Genomic DNA, 21,286 nt, shown 5'->3' with positions numbered 1-21,286 from the left:
CTTGGAGAAGCAGCAGCAGCTTCCTTCGGGGCTTGCTAGAGAGAAGAGCTGCCTTTGGTGGAAGCAGCACAGAGCCACCGCAGCCTTGCTCCCAGAGCAGCCGACCCCAGGGAGGCTGGAGCAGCCCTGCTCCCACCTCAAGGCCCACGTCACTCAACCAGAGCTGGCTTCAAACTTGGTCAGGCGAGGCTCTGTGCACCTTGCTCTACACCTGCGGGCATGGGCACGTCCTGCTGTCACCAGGGGACAGGCCCAAGCCTGCCTTTACCTCCCTCTGGCCCTTCTGGCTACAACCCTCCAAGTCCCATCACAGAAACAGGACATCAGAGGGGACAGACTCACCACCCCATGCCATGCTAGGTGTGCTTTGCCTGCCTGGAAAAGCTTCAGTACCGGGGAGCTCCAGCAAGCCAGACGTGCTGGTCCTACAGGAGTCCCTTGGGGGTCAGACGCTGCAGAGGGCACGGGGGCAGCTGACAAAGCCCCTGTGAGCTGCAGGCCACCACCGGGCCGGCTCCCCGCACGCCCTCCCTTCGGTAAACCAAGCAGTTACACAAACACGAGGTCCCTGCTATCCAGTTCCCAAAAGTAATGCTGGATCAGAAACAGTCCAAAAAGCCAATTTTATAAAGTACCAGTTTATTTGAGGGGAAAATAAAAACAAAAACGTAACAGTGGAAAATCCAAGAGCAATTAGACAAGAGAATCCAAGTACCCAGCGGAGCAGACACCTCTCCTGCCCTCCCCGTAGTGCTGCCCATAGGCACTGCGTGTCCTCCCCCTCCTTCCCAGTCTACAATGAGCTGTGCCTGGCTCTTAGAGCAACCCCAGAGCCTGCAGTTTCCAAGAACACACACGTACTGGGACCAAGGGAGCCAGCCTGGAGGAGAAGCCTCGGGGAAGTCCTCTCGCCCTCACATCTCAGTGCATCACCCCCTCTGCCCCGCTGCACCGGTCCCGCACCGAGAAGCGGCTGCCACCAGCTGAAGCCAAATTTCTTTGTGCTATTGCCTCTACAGATTTGGCCTCAGGCCTACAACAAAGTCCCTGTAAGGAGGCTTGAGAAGCTGGTGAGATTCCTAAAAAATATTCACAACAGTCTGGTTCTGGGCTGCCAACCCTGTTGCTCAGTTTGAGGACCCCACAGCGAAGGTGCCTTGAGCCAGAGCAGGTTCAGACAGCTGCAACAGGACAGGACCTGCACGGAGTGCTCCTGCACCGCCCTCCTCCATCGGAGACCTGGGACCTGCAGCCACCCGTTGCTCTAGGGGCCTGGCGTGACTCAGAAGAGGTAGGAGCTATGTACACAACACGTTACAGAGGACCACCACAGGAGGTCAGAGCGAGCCACCTGTGGCTCTGTGGCGACCAGAGGCAGCCTTCTGCAGGAGGTCAGTGCTTGGCCCAGGACCACCGGGGCTCCGCAGCACAGACATGCACCAAAAATCAAATTATTTTCCCTGTACTGTAAGCTCTCAATGCCTGCATCAAAGAGCAACCCCAGAACGGAGATGGGGACCTCAGCTGCACCTTAGAGGATCCAGCCTGACATCCCCTAATGCTGCCAGCCCCCGGGCGCAGCAGGGATGGGGTGGCACAGCCCTGGGCATGGCTACTAGCCCCCCAGCTGCCTTCACCAGCCCACCTGCACTCTAGAGCAGACACTGGACAAAGAGCAGTACAAACTAGACCCAGGCTCACAGCGAGGCTGCTGAAGAATTGACTCCAGCCTTTTCACTCTGAACTGTGTATTTCTCAGTAAAATATAATATATAGCTCTATAGGACTGATTATAATATATTACAGACTAGAAATACTCTCATCTTTTCCCTACTTCAATCATATATAATGAATCCAATTTTGCATACAGATTAATTCTAGAAGTTATTGCCTTGAATTCATAATTAAAATTCACAGAATAAAGCTTAAATAGTTTTCACAGAGACTCATTATATTAGCGTTTTACATAAAAAGGATAAAAGTTACCAGAAGAGAAGAGCAGCCATTTCAGAAACTATAAATAATTCTATTTTTAAAAGTTTAAAAAAAAAAAAATCAAAACCTAAGTTACAAGAAAACCATAAATATCTTTACCCTCTCCAGTAGCTGCTATAGAACTAAAAAGAAATCTGTAACACACTGTAGCTAACCCTGCTGCAGTTCAGAATATGAATCATACAAAACATCTCTAGAGAAATGCCCAGCCAAAGGAAACACAAAGGGATTGAAAAAATAAATCTGAGGAAATTAAAAAAGTAGATTTTTTTTTTTATTTCAAAAACAATTTCTACAAACTTTATATAAACATTAGTCTATTTTCTTTAAAATTTTGTTATAAAAACCCTACAGGCAATCCTAAAAAAAAAAGGTAAGAGAGTAAAGGCAAGGAAAGGGTGTCACCATAGCCAAGAGAAACAGGGCTGTCCTGATTTCATGGACTAACGACCCTTGCCTGGGGCCAGCAGGAAGAGACAGAAGTCTCCAGGGGAAGACATTCCCATAGGCCCTTTATGGCATTCATGGATTTTGAGCCCTATGGGCCTTTTACTCCCCGATAAGGCAACATTATCTGTAGTGTAAGAGATTCATAAATAGTTCTCCACAAAAATGCTTCACATCAACAGCCTGCTGCAAGATGTCTGTTAGCAAGGTTAATAAAAAAAAGTCATCTTCTGTAGAAGCAGCCAATCTGAACACCACACACTGGATGCAAACACATAGTGTTTACTTCCATACAGTCTGTTTTATGTTTACATACCCTCTATAAAAACAAGCAGAAAGTTTGGCTTTTTTTTTTATACTAGCTTTAGATAAAGTACACTGAGGTTTGTTGTTTTGTTTTTTCAGACTCTTTGTATTTCATTGGGCCCTTGTTAGCTGAGTGGGGTGGAAAGGGTCATATAGAAATTTTTCCCCCTCAAAGTCACTTTGAAATTCAATCCAAAAAGAACATTTGTTCAGCACGTCTCCTTGGAGGGCACAGTGTTTCCATACAGTCCATTTGTCCCTTGATGGGCACAAAGTGCTGCTGAGCTTTAAGCGTAGAACTCGTTTGTAGGGGCTTTCTTGTAGATCGGTTTCTTTCCAAGGTCGTAACTGCCTTCGTCCTTTTTCTTCATGCGATAGACTAAGAGAAGGATCAGGAAGACAGCAAACAGGAGGCCAACTGCCCCTCCTGCAATGAGGGCTGGGGAAAAAAATAAACATGGAATTAAGTCTAAACTCCTGGACAAGTCCAAACTGTCAGCTAAATTTTGAGATCTGCTTCATAAGTACAAGTTCCCAGAACTGCCTCCGGAATCAGTTCTGCCCATGTGCCTATCACCATATGTACTGACATTTTCAGCAACAGCAGATGTTACTGGAAAAAGCCACAAACTGATTTTCATCCAACCATAGAATAATCACATGCTCCACATTAACCAGTTGTGCTAATCTTCCAGTTAAGTGCAAGAAGGAACTTTCATCAAAAAGACAACCTCCCTGCTTTGGTACGGTTCCCTTTTTTCTTAGTCTCCAAGAGAGCCCTCCCACAACCCACAGTATCAACTCCAGGAAAATGGTACAGCTTTGATTGCATGCTTTATTGTTTATATATACTCACATTTATGCGTGAGCACACATAACTGAGTATTTCAATTAAACAGCAACAACTCCCCACACACACCCAGAAGATTTTTCCCTCTCCTCACACCAAGGGTGGCCGTAAGACTTCAATCAAGTTTATCTTTTGCTGTGACACCTTCTCACTGCACTAATTCAGCTACTTTGTTAGGTGGCTTTGCAATCCAGTCTCCCGTCCCTCCTCCACGTGGAAGGATGGCTGCACGTGGGCACAACGCGCTGAGGTCTGTACTCGGACATCAAGCTAAGTGCTGGATGAAGTTTGCCTTGATATAGATCTGTCCCACATGCTGAGGGGGAGCCAGCTGCTTGGTTCTGCTCTAGACAGAGCCGCTTAGATTTGTAACAGCTGACTAGGTGCTCAAACCCCCTAGAGGAGTTGTTGGGTTCCTGGCAAGGCTCAGGAAAAGCAGGCCTTGGGCAGAGGTTAGAAGGAAAATGCCTGCATTCGATTTAGAAGTTTATGACATTGCTGATTTATGGCTAGATATGCCTCTGGCTGAGGAAGGCAGGTGCAGAGCAGCTACCACATGACTTGTGTGGCACTTGTTTAAGCCAGCAGTCAGGTGACACGCTCAAAAACAAGCAATTTACCCCCAGCAAGGCAAGCCCTAGGCTCTCCTGCCATGTAAGGACTAGAAGGCAGAAGTGATCTGGTAGAGGCAGGCACAAAGGTAATGCAGGGAACTGCTCCTCAGAGAACAATACAAGCCATTTTGATGTACAATATTAATAATTTGTCATTAAAGTTTAAGAACAATGTGGACTATTACCTGTAAGAACTTCTGTTCTTTCAAAGATGCTGCTGTTGGCTGTGCTTGCCATGGAGATCTTGTTGGACAGGTTCTCTTCAACAGGTAAAGCTTTGTCTGGAATGATTTCATTGTCCAGCATCGTGTTTTTCTTCTCACCTTCTATCTTTCTCTCCATATCTCCAGGGATATAGTTGTCAGATATCTACAGAGAATAGACAAACCACACCCGTCAGTAAGCAGCACCCAGCCTACCTACAATTGAAAGTAGGAGGGTGTGCAGGGAAAGGAAAGTTTGCTTAGTGCATTGCAAGCATGCTGTTCCTGCTCATGCAGGTAGATTCCTCTCACTGCCACGTCTTGCAGGGGGAAGGGTATTCAGAAAGCTTCAGAGATGGGCCAGAGTAGCTACACGTTGTTTAAAAAAATATACATGCAAAGGCAATACCTACCAGAGGAGTATCCATGGTGGTCGGATATATAGCACCTTCAGAATCTGGGTAGTCTGCAGGGGGGAAAGAAGAGGACGCTAAGTTTTCCTCTAATTACAGGCTGGTTTTCCACAATTCGGACACTTCAGCAACTTCAGTCTAAATAGCACTCTTGCTCTCCTGAATACCGTTCCCTCTTATCTACTCGTACATTCACCACTTCGTGGCTTCGATTGCACAAGACCATGAGATGTAATCTCCAGACCAACACCTCTTGCATGGGAGGGATCTTCAGCTGCATCCATTGGCCCCTGCTGCAGATTATCAGGAGTCGCTCCGCAAAGCAGGTCTGCCATAGCTTGCTAAACTAATGCCAAGGGAGGGCAAAGCTCTCACCACCCACCCCTAAAGGATAGTTTGCTAACCCTCTAGTCACCAGATCTGCCCAAACATGTCAGGTACTGATTTCAGTACTTGTTCTTTTCCATTTAGAGAACAAGTGTTCACATAAAGGGGACAAGGAGCTGCTGAAACTGGTTTGGGCAGGGAGCTTTGCATGTCACAGAGAGTTCACTTCAACATCAGTTAGTCCTTCACCTTGTTTGGCCTCAGCTAAGACACCAAACTTTAAGCCCTTTAACACTACCTCAAGATTAGAATTAAAAAAAAAAATCTGCCAGAAGTTCTTTGGAGTTCAGTGGGACAGAGACCCAGCTAGCACGATGCCTTTTTGCTTGCAGTAAGGCAAGTTAGGGAGGACAGATGGAGTCTAGCCAGAGTGATTCAACATCATGGTACAACCACTTTCACTGTTCTCATCTCTGAGTGCCTACAGTCCGCACGGCTTTCTCATCTTCACCTGACACTCTGCAGTTCCCCCTGGAGCTCGAGCTGTACCCTTAGCCCATCATTCATGATTGCTGGCACTAGGAAGAATTTCAGTATCAGCCGAGGGAGATCCATTCGCCCCCTTCCCTGCTTACCTCCAGAACCAGACGTCTCATCTATATCTAACCCATCAGAAGTTGAGGGAGGTTTGAATTTGCCAATGTCTTCATCATCTGGCAGGTCTCCAGAACCAGGGTAGTCGAGCCATCGTGCATCCATGGTCTCGGTTTCTCTCACCTTAAGACAGGGGAAGAGAAGTGTTAAGTCTCAGGCAACTACTCTGAAGGGTTTTTCAAAAGGGCAGTTCAGGGCTGAACACAACAATTCCATCACAAGAACATTAAATGCTGAACTTCCTCTCCACCAAGAGCATTATCTTCATTGGCCTGGCAATAGCTGAATTCCCCTAGAATTTCTCAGAACAGAAGTGAGAGCCAGTCTGGGATGGGAATTTCCTGAGAACTGCGCATTCAGGAGGTTCACCAAACAACCACAGGGTGAAAATAACACAACACAATCTTGGTCAGGAGTTCAGAGCAAGAGCACGTGGGGAAAGACAATGCCTTCAGTTTGTCAGAAAGGGGCATTTGGAGGAACTTGCTATTCTCAGAGAAAGCCTGGCACCTATACATCAGGCTTTTTTTTTGCACAGCACAGAAGCTTCACATCAAGGCAGCTCATTGCTTCTTGCACTGAGACCAAATCTATTTTATTACCCAAGGGTTAAAAACTGATCTGTCAGTTCAGCTGATCTGAAGTGCAATGCTGCGATGTTCAAGAGCATTCGCTATCAGCAGTAACTCGCCTGAAGGAAGAGCTTCCCCGTCTCACCTATTTAATCACACGTAAACAAACAAGTCTATAAAATGAAGCCCAGGATCCCAAGGTTTGGCAACTGCGGCTGCAGACGTTCGGGAGCAGAACAGCAGCGCAGAAGGGCAGGCTGCCCAGCCTGCACAGCAGCTAGGCCGGGAGAGCCTCGCAGGGAATCAGCTGCGTGGCCACAGTGGCAATTTCTACACCAGAGCTCATTTGCACTTGGACCTTGCCGGAGCCACAAGCGCAAACCTCCTGCCCTCACCGAGGTTGTGCAATTCCCCCAGAAGCCTCGGAGCTCTCCCAGCAGCCTGGGGCCAGGTGAGGGTGCCGCGGAGGCAGCTCGCAGTTGCCCAACAGCAGCCCGCAGATTCCAGCGCTCCCTGCCTCTGATTCCACAGCCATGAAGTCATTGGCGTGGTGGGGGACTTCACCCCTTCCCCCAGGGCAAGGAGCGCGACGCAGATGGACGGGTCTCATAGCTGGGAGCTAGGCTGTCACATTTTTTCATGCTGTCCCCGTAGAAATACTGGATGCACGCTTCCTGGGCATCACCGTGGTTTAAGTCCTGAAGGTTTATCTACCCAGGAGTGTCTTTGTAAATAGCTGCAGCAGAACACATGCTTTTAGTCCACAGCCCTGCGCATCTGAGGGCTCTTCTTATCATGCAAGTTTATCATGAGTAACTATGGCATTACTGGGGGGAGAAGAGCAGAGACCCATGGAGCAATTAGCCCTGGGTCTCACCACCCAAGCCCGGCTGCTTTATCAGGATAGCAGCGAGCACGGGGCAGCGGGCTCTGCGCCTCCAGTGGCTCCCATCAGCTCCCCTGGTAGCCCAGGTGCGACCCTTCCTGCAGCCCCGCAGTGACACAGCCTGACGAGTTATCCCCACCTCTGATCCTACAGGTGAATGCTCACAACCCGTCATAAGCCATGAGTCAGCTTCCTCTCGGCCCTGCTCGCCGCCCAGATTTCCCTACCATTAGGGTACTGGTTTTGCCACAAACAATGCCTTGTGGTCAGAGCAAGATGCTTCTCATTTTGCATGAGGAGCAGCGGCTACTTGATGTGCTTTTCATTAGCTTATTGAGGCATCTCTGGTTTCCCCTGCAACTCTGCTGGAGGATAAGCAAATGAATAGCCGCGGGGCACGGAGCGCTGGGGCCAGCTCTCCTCCCAGACCCGTCTCCTCTCCGTCCGAGCTGGCACGGAGCAATGGGAAGGGGGCTGGGGAGGAAGGACAGCTGGGAAGAAATCCCCTTGCCTCCTGGAACCAGGCGTTCCTAACATTACGCATCACTCACTCCAGGGCAAATTCATTTTGAGATATGTGAAACCCAGCCAAAGCCAGACCTGCGATGGGAACCGCTGCCAGCAGGCGGTCGCTGCTCCCACTACAGCTCACGGCGACTCCATGGAGGCGCGGGAAGGGTCGGTTCCAGTCTGCCCACGCCAGGACAGCGGGGCCGGGCAGCGCACTTGCTGCGATCCCTACAAGCGGGCTGCCAAGCCGGGGCAGACCGATGCTGGCAGGAGCGCCGTGCCGCACCCGTGCCAGCTCATGCTGCACGCTGTCATGACTCACGGCCAGCGAATGTCCCAGCGAGGGAGGCTGAAGGAAAGCCGCCTTTGGGCCACCGAGTGGCTGGACAGCAGGCTGGCCTTATCAGATCAGCCCAGGCATGAGCAGCGCCATGGCAGCCAGCCACAGCGATTAGTACATACTGTGGAACGCACCAGGTTCGGCTATCAGAAAGCCCTATTTACATCAGGACAGACAGTGTTTACAAGCCAGAGGACATAACAAGGAAATTACTGACTCACAAGCGTAAATAAGATTATATGGGAGCGTTCCCTGAACTCACTCTTCATCATCCTCTTGAGCAAGGACAGGGAAATTCCTGGAAGCCAGGAGAGCTCCTCGAGCCTTGCAGAAAGCTTTTCTTGTGGGCAGCAAGGCTTGTTTTTTAACAGATTCATCTGCCAGCTTCTCCCTGAAGCACAGGGAAGTTAGAGGGCTGCCGGGCATCTCCATGTCTGCCCTCTAGGTTCCAGGACACGCTCTCCCAGGGAGCAGGCTCCTTCCAGGAGCTGGGCCCTGGGCAGCCGGGAGCGCTCCGGCTGGGAAGAGTTAACAGCCGAGTGCCCTGCTCTCAGGGCAGGTCTGCAGCAGGCACATTCCTAACATGCACACCTGTGAGAGGGCACTTTCCCAGGCTTAAAAGCAAAGGCTCAGGGCTTCCTGAGTGCCACAAACAGCTCCCTGCAGAACTGCTCATCCCAAGGAAGGCTCAGTCCTTGCCGCAGCCATGACAGCAGGCTGAGAGACACCACAGGCAGGTGCCGCTGCTCCCTCTGCGCTGGCAGGCCACGGCCAAGAGGAAAAAGCTACGAGACAGCAGCACAGCACCAGGCAGCCCTTGCCAAGTCGTCTCTGGCCACGTCCAGCTTAACACCCTCCACAACTGCCAGCTGGAGGAGGGTACCCGCTGCTCAGAGCCTGCTTTCTGCCACCTGTTATCCCACACTGGAGCCGGGCCAGGGACTTGCTGGGAGAGGCAGACTGGACGGCTGCGCCACCCCACCTTGCCCTGGCAGCTGAAGTCGAGCCCTGCTATTAATATGCTCCTTTCCAGGAGAGGTCTGCACAGAAAACTACCATTTCTGCTGCTTCCAGGATCTCTTCCTCATGCTAAGCAGCTTTGATCCCCAGCAAGCACCGAGGGGGATTAACCAGTGTGCCGGGGATGGAACAGAAGCTTTCCCTGCCTGCCAGTGGCAAAAATTAAGAGCCTATTCCCTGCTGGACAAGCAGCACGTCAGGCACGTGAGCTATGAGCGCCATTCCTGGAAAAGCTGGGCACAGAGGTCTCACGTGAGCCCCAGACAGGCTGTGGGTGAGGCTGGACACGGCTTGCCCTGCTCCTGCCCTACAGCACAGGAGTCACAGCCAGCACCCCGAGCAGGGCGCAGGCTGCCTCAGCCCCAGCCCCAGCCCACCCCACTCCATCCCACGCTCCCGGGCCCAGTGTATCGCCAGGCTCTTCTGAGAGCAGGAGCATCTATTCACCAAGGCAGCGAGCAAAGGGCCTGGCCGACGTGCGAGTTTCCCCAGCTGCTGGCTAGTTCTGGGAAATACCAGACCCAGGCAGCTCACCTACCCCAGCCCACACATCCTCACCGCAGCTTTTGCAAACCCCATCAGAAAGAAAAACAAATTATGTTCTGGAGAAGGGACAAAGCTTTTCAGACATGGGATTTGCTTTTGTGGCCACTGCCTCCGATCAACCACGCCAAAGTTCGCTAAAGGCTTCTTTCGAAGGCTGTAGCCAGCGAGCAGCAGAGGAGTCAGGCCTGCAGAGACTCCGGCACCTGAAGTGCAGGGCGCTCTTTATCTCCTTTTACGACTCCGTAATGGGGAGCTGAGCTCTGTGCGTCTCCCTTCCCAGCACTGTGTACACAAGTCTAGGAGTAAACAGGAGCAAGGTGAAAGTCAACCCTTCCTAGACAAAAGCAGGTGGACCTGGGCCAGCCTGGGAGGTGGCAGAAGTGGCAGAGGTGCAGATCTGTTAACTCTTTATAGCCTGCAGGGACAGATAACATAAGTAGCTCCTGCAGCTTTTGTTTGGTGCTCTGTATGGACAGCTGTATGGATCACCTCGTTTCACTGCGGTGACCAGGGTTGAAGGACGGGGTCTCAGACCCCCAAATAAATCCATGACGTGAGCCCAGGTGCACTGAGGAATGTGCCACAGTCAGGACTGGGGCTCCAGTCAAGCAGATCCAAGGAAAATTCCTGTGCTGAGGGGAGACAGCCACAGAAGGAGGGACATCGGGGTATGTATGTGCTCTTGGGAAGTCTCTAGGCAAAGTTTTCCCATTCCCTGTCACTAAGGAGCTCGCTGGACACTATAGCGTGCCTTGCTGTCGGGTGCTCGGGTGAAGCTGTCGGGACTCTCCTGGGTGCCGATTTGGGCGTTTGTTCCGATTGCCCCCTGCCCCATCCAGAAACCCCAGCTGAGCAGTATCACACAGACAGACCCCTTTCCCAGCCCCGTGCTGTCATGAGCTGCTGCCCACCCGGCTTTCCCGCAGCGCTGCCCACATTTTTGGCCAAAGAGCACCAAGCCTGGTGGGGCCTTCCCAGTGCGGGGAGGCGAAAACTCTGCAAACCACCCGGCCTGAGTCGGGGGATTTCCATACAGCTCACTTCCACCGCGCTCTTGCAGAAGCTCAGAGACAGAACCAGGAAGGTTTTAAGCTCATGCAAAGCACGCAGAGGAGCAGAGCTCGCCTCACAGCCCCAGCACGGCCAAGCCTGCCCTCTGAAACCAGGGGGGGCGAGGAGCCGCGCGGGTCAGCTCAGCAAAGCTGCCCCCCGCGGGAGGGAGGCCTGTAGAGAGGTGACAGGCGAAGACAGCTCTATCCTCCCACCTTACAGCCCTTACAAGTAAAGCTATTAGGAGTGGCAGGAGCTTCCCGCAGAGCCAACTCCTGCCGCAGCAGAAAGAGAAGGGCCTACACTTTCCCTCAAGCCACCCTTGACTCCCTCCCCAGGGAGGGAAAACCGAAGTTTCAATCACTTCTGTACTGAGAGCAAAACAAATACCATTATTTCAACCTAGGTCGCACCTAACTCCTTCAGCACTCGTGCTAACTCCTTGTGCCCGTGCCTGGAGGGTACCGATCTACCTCTGGTCACGCTGTCCCATGTAGCACAGCGCACACGGCCCGCAGTGCCCTCTGTGCCAAGGGACAGAAGGTAAGGCACGGAGGCACACGTGTGCGTTTTGTTCCACAACAGGCTCACCCCCAGGCTCACAGACGCAGTTAAATACCACTGTGCCTACGCTCAACTCTTTTTAAGCAGTCCTGGAGCAGGCCCACAGGCTCAGCCCATCTTCCCACTAAGTCACCCTACACGTGCACCCCATCACAGCGAGCTGCAAAGATGAGCCTACAACGTCTCTGAGAAAATCAGAGACAAGCACAGGCCAGTGCATTCAGAAAAGGTTTTATATATATATTTTTATGTACATGCATATACATAATTGTGCTTGGTAATAGAGTCCAGGAGCAGCGACTCGCTCAGTAAGACAGAACAAGAGGAACGCAGGGGCTGACAGAGCGCCACTCGCTCAAGGTATTACGGGAAGCATCCCCAGTCCCTGTCCAAGCAGGTATCCGTCTCCCTGCAGCCACAAAACCAGTCCTGTGTGCTCGAATCCGGCGGGCCACGTGCTCCGTGGGGGCAGGTACAGCAGCACGTGGCCAGTGCTAAGCACAGCCCCAGCGCGGGTCACCCCCCTCCTGCACGTCCCCCCGGGATCCTGTAAGCCGTGTCGCAGCAAGCAGCAATCCTGGGGGCTCATGCGGCAGCGGAGTCATAATCCCTGTGACAATGACGCCGTAATCCCGGGCTCGGCGGTGTGACCCGCTCCCACGGGGCGATCCCTCCGCTGCAGCGGGGGTGAATCCCTCCCAGGCTCTGCAGGCACTGGGGAGCTTGCTCAAAATAAGCTTCCCTGCACTTACCCAGGCAAACCTCGGCTACCTCTTAACTGACATGCGTTTGCCGACACGCAGCCTGCTCTCTTTAGGCCACGCTGCACGCTTGTGCCTTTCAGGCCGTGCTGGAGCAGCAAACAGGAGGAGGATGGATAGATTACACAGGAATGGATTCTGGTTTAACTGCTCTTGCCTGATTATCAACCAAGAGCAAAGCCGTGAAGATCCCCGTCCTCTGCCAGACAGGCACATGCTGGGATCTGTTTACTGCAACGGTGGCAAAATAGGTGCTCTAAGTAAATACTCAGCGCCCAGCTCCGTGCACCAGAGTGGGGAGGAGATGACTGCTTGCCCCTCCAGCTAGACTAGATAAAGCTCAGCAGGCAGTTGCAGATGGCTGCGTGTCAATCACTTGCCCCGAAGCAAATAAAGATAAGGTTCAGAGGAAAACTGCAGGAGGGAAAAGCAGGAGCTCTCATGTGACTTGAGGAGGAAAACAACCACAGCAGAGCCATGGCGAGCCCCTGAAAGGTACTCCCGGTCAGGGACAGGAATTCAGAGTTCAAAGGTTGTTGTGTTTTTTTTTTTTCTTAAATGCTAGCTACAAATCTTATCATAAGTAGTTCAGATACTTCACTACCAAGGGCTTAGCTCAGAAGTAGGAGAAATCTGTTCAAGGTCAGAAGGGGGATTCGGTTTTGAGGGTTAAGACTCACTCTGGGTTGTCTACTCTAACCCGGGAAGCTCCTCTTGTATCTCTGCCTGGGGATGGGGGGGATAAATAAATAAGGATATAAAGGCCACAGCAAGGCAGCTCGTCCATCAGGGATGACTTCTCATGCTGCTACTTCACGCTTGGAATACTTCACATATCACCTTTCTCCCTCACCCAAGGGCAGTGAGGGCACGCCTCGCCCTTCCTAGAAGACGACGATACCCCGATATTTCCCAACACACACACGAGCAGAATTTCCACTTGGCAAGAAACGCACAACGTGCATTTTCAGGATCTTTATTCTCCCTCGTGCCAGAGCGTTAGCGAGATTAAGCCTGGCAGACACCAACTTCAAAGGCTCAGAAGCACGGTGCCTTTCCTAGCCGGCTCGCCGGGCAGCTAATCGCAGCTTGTTTGTGTGATCAAGATTCCCAGTGCTGCGCCCTACAAAAGCCTCCCTTCCCACAAGCCATTTTAATCTAATCAGAAGTAGTAGCCCAACGATTTAGGCTTAGCCCAGGCTGCTGAGCGCTGCCAGCAGTTACACTATGTAGAGCTTTGCTTTTGGCAAAGCTACCAGTGAAAGCTATCAGTATGGAAGCACTCAAGATGAAGTACTCGTGCCACTACACTATCAGACTATACCTACGTAAGAATTTATATAAACAATAGATGCAACAGCAGGGATTTTCCCCTAGCTAGCTACCACTGTAAAGATGGAATTTCTAGTGCCTGGGATTTTGGTTGTGTGTTTTTGTTTTTTTGTTTTTTTTTAAAGTATTCTTGAATGTGCAGAGCTTGCCCCGGCTTGGGACCATCAAGCAGCCCCAGCGTGTGCTATTGCAGACCACGCAGCAGCGTTACAGAGTCCTGTCCTTCCCCCAGAGCTCCGGACTCCAGGCCAGATCTCCTCCCCCCTCTGAGCAGAGGGCAGGAAGCTGGCAGCAGTTTTCCAGCACTCCCTGACCACTTCTCTGCGCCCTCGCTGCCGCAGCCAGGAGCAGAGGGACCGAGTTATTGTTTTGCTCACTCCTTCCTTGGCTCTGCAGAGCCTGCACTGGGCCAGACTAGCAAGTCATTTAGTAACCAAGGCATGGTACCAGCCTCTCGTACTCAGCCTCAGGAAACTTGGAATTAGCGCCAAGAACAGCTCACACATAAACAGACTCCTGCTCCAGAGTCGGCCCCACCGCGCGCCGTGGACTTGCAATAAATATTTATCTCGCTGGGAACACAGTCTTCCAAGCAAAAGCTCCTGACATCAGTAAGGATGATATGTATTTCCAGTTGAGGGGGGGATAGCTAGAAGCTGCTCTGTTCTTAGACAGGGACACCAGCCTCCAAAAGCTCAGCAGCCCTCCTTGTGCCACACGGGTCAGGATCCGTCCCTGCGCCGTGGGAGCCCAGCTCAGCGTGGCAGCACCCATCACACCAGGCGTGCTCACCATCAGGAGCAGAGCCAGACCCGAGATCATCGAGACTTCTGGCCGCTGCGCACCTGGGACTGTTTTGCTGCAAGTCCAAGGCAGGCACTTTCCCAGTGCATTAATGTGCATTAACAGCTCTTTTTATTGCTGCAGTTTGACTGTAACTGCAGCTAAAGGGCAGGAGGCAGGGTTAGCCTCCCAGCAAGGTAAACAAGGAACGGCCGTGGTGCTGTCTTTGGGGTTTTAGAAGAGACAGGCAGCACAGTTTTAGTTGCACTGGGACGGAGACACCTTTTCCCCCTCAGCAGCTAAGGCACAGCAACATGAAAAGAAAGAAATCCTTCCCAAGGCACAACTTGCTTTGACCGACAGATTGCAATTTGTTTAAGCAAGAAGAAACCTCGTTTTTGCTACACAACACGAGCTGCTTGGGTAACAGGACTACGTGCCTAGCAGTCTCCTTCCCACCCCAAGGAGTGTCTCACCAAGGTTTTAATTAACTGCTTTGATTTTTAAGTTATCCCAGTTATTTGTCTAACAAGAGCCACTTGATGTTTTGTGAGCAGAGTCTCAGCCTCAAAGGACTTGAGGATAAAACTGACAAGAGCAGATATTTCCAGCAAAACAAAATAAGACTTTTACAAGAAGGGTATTTTTGAAGTCAGCCAACCTTTAGAAATCGAGAGGGACTTAGCTGTGTCTTGCGTGTTTCCCCCTCCTACGCTGACATTTTCTCCAGATTCAGGATTAGGTATTTAGCCTCCCCTTTATGACTTTCCACTCCTTTGCCCTGCTATGAACACTTTCAATTGCTCCAGATAACACCGCGCTTTTCCTCTGTCCCCGCGCAATTCTCGTTTCCAGCAGTATCTGCCTGAAGAGGCAGCACCCCCGGAGCTGCCAGAGCAGGCTAGCAGCTGCTCGAGGCAAGGCAGTTTTCTCATAAACTTCTGCCACTGGCGGCAAGGAGACGGCAGGGACCAGCAGCTTTTTACCCACCACGGACACAAACCGAGATGGATGAGACCGGCGGCGGCGGTTAGGGCACAGCCTGCTGAGGATCAGCACTGACCCCGCATTTGCCCCTTTCCTTCCCCCCGTAAGAAGAGACCCGGGGCTGCAGGCGGTGCCAAGCACATCTGAGTCACGGCTGCAAGGCCGGGGGCAGAGCCGTTACTCAGATGGTGACAGCAGTCTCGGGGAGCTGCTACGCCAGGCGAGTGCCAGAAACCCTGAGTCAGACTGCTGCTGCGGGGCTGACGGCCACGCACAGCAGACCTGGTCGGACAGAAGCCTTTACTGGGCAACCGAGTGCGTGCTCAGAGACAAAAAGTCCCACGTAATCCAAAAGCGCAGCCCTAACAGCTCATTAACGTAGGAGTTCCTGTAGCCCCTCCGTGCAGGAGCTCGTTACAACCCTTTAACCAGGCTGCCCTGTCTGTTCGGAGCCACCAAGCCGAGCCTCCTCACAAGAGTCTCACTCTAGTGCAAATCATTTGAATCCTTAATCTGAAGCGTTTGCATTCCACCCAGTCTCAACAAACAGCCACACACGCTCCACAACAGCAGCCCAGAGGTCAAACGTGTGCCGGGTTCATCCAGTTTTGTAGTGCTGCAGCTACAGCAGCTTCCAGCTTGAGGCTGCGAAAGCAGCAGGACCCTCCTGTTGTTGTAGGGCATAAAGGAACAAGCTGTGCCGAGCAGCGAATGCAGCTGCAAGGATTTAAGAGCAAGCCAAAGAGGTGAAATGTTAACTCAAGAGCAAAGAAGTGTTTTGGAGGATGGATGCTCCATGTTGTCTAGCTGAAGCGATGACCGGGGAGTTGTGATCAGCGAGCCAGCACGTTTCCAGAGTATTTACCAGCAACAGCCTGAAGGTAAGGGAAAAATAGCTGCGGGAACCGTGCTGAAGTTTGCATGCTGAGCAACCAGCCGGACTCCCTCCTTCCTCTCCATTATCGCTCGAAGCCAGGCAAGCAGCCTCCAGCCTCGTGGTGGAAGCAGGACAAGTGTGTCAGGAAGGCAACAGCCACCTAGAGCACCAAGGCAAAGGGGACGTCAGGCTCCACTTCAGGCATTTTGAGAAGAGCAGGGACTGGTCTCCTGACCCCAAACATCCAGGCAGCGCAAGGCAACAGCAAAGTCATTAACACAGGCTCGGAGAGGAGGGGAGAGGTGAAGACATAGGAAAAAACATTTCCACAGTTGTTGGACTGCATACAGGCGTTTGCAGGACCTTGAAGTGCCAAGGCCTTGGAGACAACAGCAGGAGGGGCAGGAAAGAGCAATCCCGTTGCCTAACAGCCTTAACTTCCTAGAATGAACGAGCCTCTGGTATCATCAGGTCTCTGAAAGTCCCAAGTTCAGCCCCAAGCTGCCTCTTGTGCAAACTGTTTGGAAACCAGAACCCTAAGAAAGATCTCCCCAGCACGAGAGCCAGCAGGCACGTGGGGCAGGGGCAGCAGCACCCCAAGTTCTGCGGGGTCACTGCTCCCACCCACATGCACCCCTCCGTGCCCGCTTTGCTCGGCGGGGTACGAGGTGCTGGAGAGGCCACTGCTTCCCACGCGTTACAGGCACCGCACCGTGACAGCCAGCTCTGGGGTCGGGTACCCAAAGCCACGGGCTCCCCTTCAGGAGCAAGGGACATCTCCTCAGACTTGCTGCTCGGTGTTTTAGGGAGGCCGGGATTTGTTGCAGACGTTCAGCTGCCCCCTGGGTTTGCCAAGTCGGGAGGCAGAGTAAGACGCTGATCGCTGCGTCTTGATGTGATTGGGAGGGACAGATGAGAAACTGGGCAAAGAGCAGAAAGAACAGGCCTCGGGGATCGATGGCAGCAGGACGAGCCCAACCAGTTCTCACATTAATAACGCTGCACTACTTTCCTAACACGGCTATCCTCAGCAAGACACCAGCTTTGCCAATCAGGCAGCCTCCGAGCGTGACTGCTGCTAACCAGCAGGCAGAGCCCACGGACAGCTCAAAGCCTCCCCCCTCTCCCCGAAGGCTCCTCAGCTTTGGGGATGGATTTCTGCTTGCCTGCACTGCTGGGGATGCACAAACACAGCACGGTGCTGGGGGGAAACTCTCTGCTCACTTCAGGGCAGCGAAGCAGGACTGCTGCATCCAGCTCGCGGCCCGTTAGCGCTGCTGAGGACCTGCTGAGCTCGGGGCAGTCACAGCCAGGAGCAGCCCAAGCCTCCAGCAGGCAGAGACATCCCTCTGACGCCGAGGAATACCTGCTGCCTGTGCTGCCAGAGGCCAGCAAGGTGCTAGAGGTGCAGGCAGAGCTCTGCAGTCCCACGCTGCCCCTCCTCAACTCCACTGATCCCATATTTTAGCTACACCGGGGGCTTTCTGCCCGTCCCCAGCCACAAGCCCCTATAGCACCTCCTGTGGGAACCCCTTACTGGCCCCGCACAGCCCTGGCTTCCTGCGGCACTGGATGGAGAGGGCTGGGGACCGCCGGGGGACGGCAGGCTCCAGCCCCAACCTTCCCCAGGGCACGGGGACGAGGCGGTGCTCTCGCGCCAAGCCACACCGCGGGTGTAACGCAAGCCACCCCCAGCCCGGGCGCAGACGTCACGCGTCGGCACCCCGCTAATATCCCCCACCCTCTTACACAGCCCGGATTGCTTCACGCGGAGAAATCCCGTCCACGCTGAAGAGGGGAAAGGAGCCAAGGCGTTTTTGTTTGTACAGGCTCGGGGAAATATTCGAGCACCAAATCGCTCTCAAAAGCCGCGCTCTTACATAAGCGCGAGAAACACAATCCCCGTCTTGTGAAGGAACGGCTACCTGTCTTCACCCCGCCCGCACGGAGGAGCTGGGAGCCGCGCGCTGTGCAGCCCTGCACGTTTTGGCAGGGCTATAAAAAAATAAAAAAAAAAATGAGGGGAGGAGCACCCACAGAGCTCTGCCAGATACTGTGTCATCCCATCTCCTCCTCGGCAGTCCGTAGCCTGATTTGTTTGGATAGGGCTCTGTAGTAGGTTAGTATTACCGCTCAGGCGCACGGCTTGCCTTACGTAGCTGGGAAGACACTGACAAACACTCCGCACAGGCTGTGCGCAAGGGTTTACAGAACCCATCTGTTGGAAAGCCGTCGTCTTTGCAGAAATCCGATGCTTGCAGTCCACTCGGCTCCCCAGGGGCACCCAGTTGCATTTCATACCAAACATGGGCAGCGCAACTTCCAGATGCTGTCTGCCCCAAAGGTCTGCCCCGCCGGCTCGGGCCACTTCTCGGACGAGCAATTCACAAACTTAACAGCGGGGAGAGAGACGCTAGGCTAGGGCGGATTTGGGCTTGCTGGTCTGGGCAGAGCGGGGCAGCCAAGCTCTACAGACGCCCTCTGCGGGAGTTTCCCACCCCACAGCCCCCTGCCCCTGTCGGGGAGCACAGCACAGCACAGCAGCGCTGACCTGCCCGCACCGACAGCCTTCTGTCTGAAATACCCGACGGGGATAACCAAACCTAGCTTTGAGATCCTCGCGGTTACCTCAGGCTCAGCAGCTCCCTCGGACCAGCAGAGGAACCTGCCCTGACCGCACCACCAGCGAGGCGTCACGGGCACCCAAACCCAGACACCGGGGAGGCAGAATCCCCAAACCTCCGCCTCGCCGGGGAGGTCACGCACGTGCCCGACTCGAAGCATCCCAACTCTTTCACCTCGTCGGATTTACGCCCTTCCGAAACCAGCCGGGCCCCCTTTCCCTCCCCCGTTGGAGGCGAGGAAGGTCCTGACCCCCCGAGGAACCGGCACGACCCCGCTCCGGCGAGGCAGGACAGCGCGCCCGGACACCGCAGCGCGCTGCGCGCCCCCGACCCACCGGACACCGGCGATAAAAGAGGGGTGCAGGGGCTCGGCCCCGCGCCCAGCAGCCCCCCGCTGCCCTGGCTGCGCCGGACCCGGCTCGGGGAGGGCGAGGGGGAGAGGCTGAGCGGGGAAGGGAGGCGGACGGCACCCGGCGGAGCCCCGCGGGGCCGGCACTCACCGACTCGGCGGCGGCGGAGGCCAGGAGGAGGCCGAGCAGGAGGAGGGCGACGCGGGGCAGAGGCATGGCGAGGCCGGGCCGGGCTGAGCCGGGCTGGGCTGAGCTGAGCTGGGCTGTGCTGTGCTGGGCTGAGCTGGGCTCGGCTGAGCTGAGCGGCGAGGCTGTGCGCGCTCCCCGGCGCCGCGCCGCTTATAGCGGCCGGGCAGCCCGCGGGGCGGGGCGCTGCGGGGGGGGGGGCACGGGCGGCTCGGCGGGGGGGTCGGGCACGGGGAGCCCGGAGGGGTTGGGGGGGGAAGGGGGAAGGAAAAGGGGGGAGAAAGGGAAAAAGAAGGGGGGGAGAAAGGGAAATGAAGGGGGGGGGGAGGAAAAAAGGGAGAGAAAAGGAAAAGGGAGGGGGAGGAATGGAAATGAACGGGGGGAGAAGGGAAAAAAGGGGGGGGAGGGGAAAAGGAAAAAGGGGAGAAAGGGGAAGGGAAAAGGAAAAAGGGGGAGAAAGGGGGGGGAAGGGAAAAGGAAAAGGGGGGGAAGGGAAAAGGAAGTGGGGGGAGAAAGGGAAATGAAGGAGGGGCAGGAAAAAAGGGAGAGAAAAGGGAGGGGGAGGAATGGAAATTAAGGAGGGGAGAAGGGAAAAAAGGGGGGGAGAAAGGGGAAAAGGAAAAAGGGGGAGAAAGGGGAAGGGAAATGGAAAAGGGGGGAAGGGAAAAGGAAAAAGGGCGAGAAAAGGGAAGGGAAAAGGAAAAGGGGGAAGGGAAAAAGAAAAGGGGGGAGAAATGGAAATGAAGGGGAGAGTGAAAAAAGGGGGGGAGAAAGGCAAAAGGAAAAGGGAGGGGGAGAAAGGAAAAAAGGGGAAGGGAAAAAAAAGGCAGAAGGGAAAAGGAAAAGGGGAGGGGAGAAAAGGAAAAAGAAAATGGGGGGAGAGAAAGGGAAAAGGAGGGGGAAAGCAAACACACGGTATTTGTTCTCGTTTTCGCAGCATTCCACAAGTGACAGTGTTACATTTCCAGAAAGCCGAGCGGGACTTTCTGTTTGAGTCTCTGCCACCGCTGCGGTTATCGGGCGGCGTGTTACATCACGCAGTCCTTTTTGGAGACAGAAAATGAAACCGCTCCATCTATTTTCTGTGTAAGCAGCATGTGCAAAAAAACCCGGGTAGCTAAAAAAAAAAAAACACGACAGCAGAGTTTAACTATTTCAGGTTTTTCTTGCCATTAATTACTTTGCCTGATGATGGGTATTTGGTTGTGTTTGTTGACGGCATCAGTTCCTGCCCTGTAACAGCCTGGGGTGCACCTGAACTACCATCCTGGCATGCCCTTTGTCCCTTGTTCACACTGCAGGTCACCCTGGATTGCACTTTTTTTTATTTTATTTTATAGAGAGTACAATATATTCTTAATGAGGAAGCAATGCCCAGACTACAAAGCGCATGTGCCACGACCCCATCAGCCCGTTACGGATCCAAACTCTGCTAGATCTGGTTCTCAGCCCGCTCCACCGCTCCCGTGCTGCCCCATGAGACCTTGTGGCCTCCCCGTCCCATGTTTACACGCTGACCCTCAAAGCAAAGACATCTCTCAGGTGAAGCAGCCTTCCCAACTGCCTTTGGGAAGAAATATACACGGAGGGTGCGAGCTGAGGCCACGAGGTCTCGTCGTGTTGTGTTAGGACTGTACCTGCACGGTGACTTTGCTGGCAGGAGACCGTCCTTGCAGCACTGTCCTGAATCGGCTGCGGGGCCGGTTCCATATGAACTGACAAGGAGCGCTGCTCTGAGCTTGCAAACATAAAATCTGAAGACGGCACACAGCCAGGTAGGGGCAGGAACTGACCTGGAGGCGGGGATGGAGTTTCCTGTAGTAACTGCCCCCCTGTGCTCAGGACAGCGATTTATCAGTAAACCTCTAGTTCACCTCAGCACCCAAGGCCGTTGAGGACGTCAGGGAGGGCTCTGCGCTGGGGGCTGGATTACTCCCCTTCCTTATTACCCTTGTTTCATCACGCAGAGTAGCTGATCAAAGAGCCACTCCTGGCGCGGCGGGGAGCCCAGCTCTCGTCAGCCTCCAGCTCTGGACACCCCACAGAGGTGGGCAGCAGAAGGCAGGAAGGAACAGGCACATGGGATGGG

At 53.6% G+C, this 21,286-nt stretch overlaps 1 protein-coding gene across 1 annotated transcript; it reads right to left on the bottom strand.

The window, feature by feature from the left end:
- Positions 1-1,930: 1,930 nt before the first annotated feature.
- SDC4 (syndecan 4) lies at positions 1,931-19,344 on the bottom strand. The gene is made up of 5 exons (XM_048046374.2): positions 19,162-19,344; positions 5,791-5,932; positions 4,829-4,881; positions 4,398-4,581; positions 1,931-3,187 (listed from the first exon to the last, which is right to left on the bottom strand). The coding sequence occupies exons 1-5, from the start codon at positions 19,225-19,227 to the stop codon at positions 3,036-3,038; spliced, it is 597 nt and encodes a 198-aa protein (XP_047902331.1). The 5' UTR covers positions 19,228-19,344; the 3' UTR covers positions 1,931-3,035.
- Between the last annotated feature and the right edge of the window lie 1,942 nt (positions 19,345-21,286).

The sequence above is a fragment of the Anser cygnoides genome, chromosome 16 (assembly GCF_040182565.1).
Source record: "Anser cygnoides isolate HZ-2024a breed goose chromosome 16, Taihu_goose_T2T_genome, whole genome shotgun sequence".
NCBI classification, from domain to species: domain Eukaryota; kingdom Metazoa; phylum Chordata; class Aves; order Anseriformes; family Anatidae; genus Anser; species Anser cygnoides.
Note: the sequence above shows the minus strand (reverse complement) of the source record. Positions and strands in the feature narration are given on the sequence as shown.

Coding starts and splice junctions, on each gene's coding strand:
- SDC4 (XM_048046374.2), bottom strand. CDS start 19,227: ATGCCTCTGCCCCGCGTCGCCCTCCTCCTGCTCGGCCTCCTCCTGGCC. Junction 4,882..5,790: donor TGAGACGTCTGGTTCTGGAG/GTAAGCAGGGAA, acceptor TCCCCCCTGCAG/ACTACCCAGATTCTGAAGGT. Junction 4,582..4,828: donor CCACCATGGATACTCCTCTG/GTAGGTATTGCC, acceptor TATTCTCTGTAG/ATATCTGACAACTATATCCC.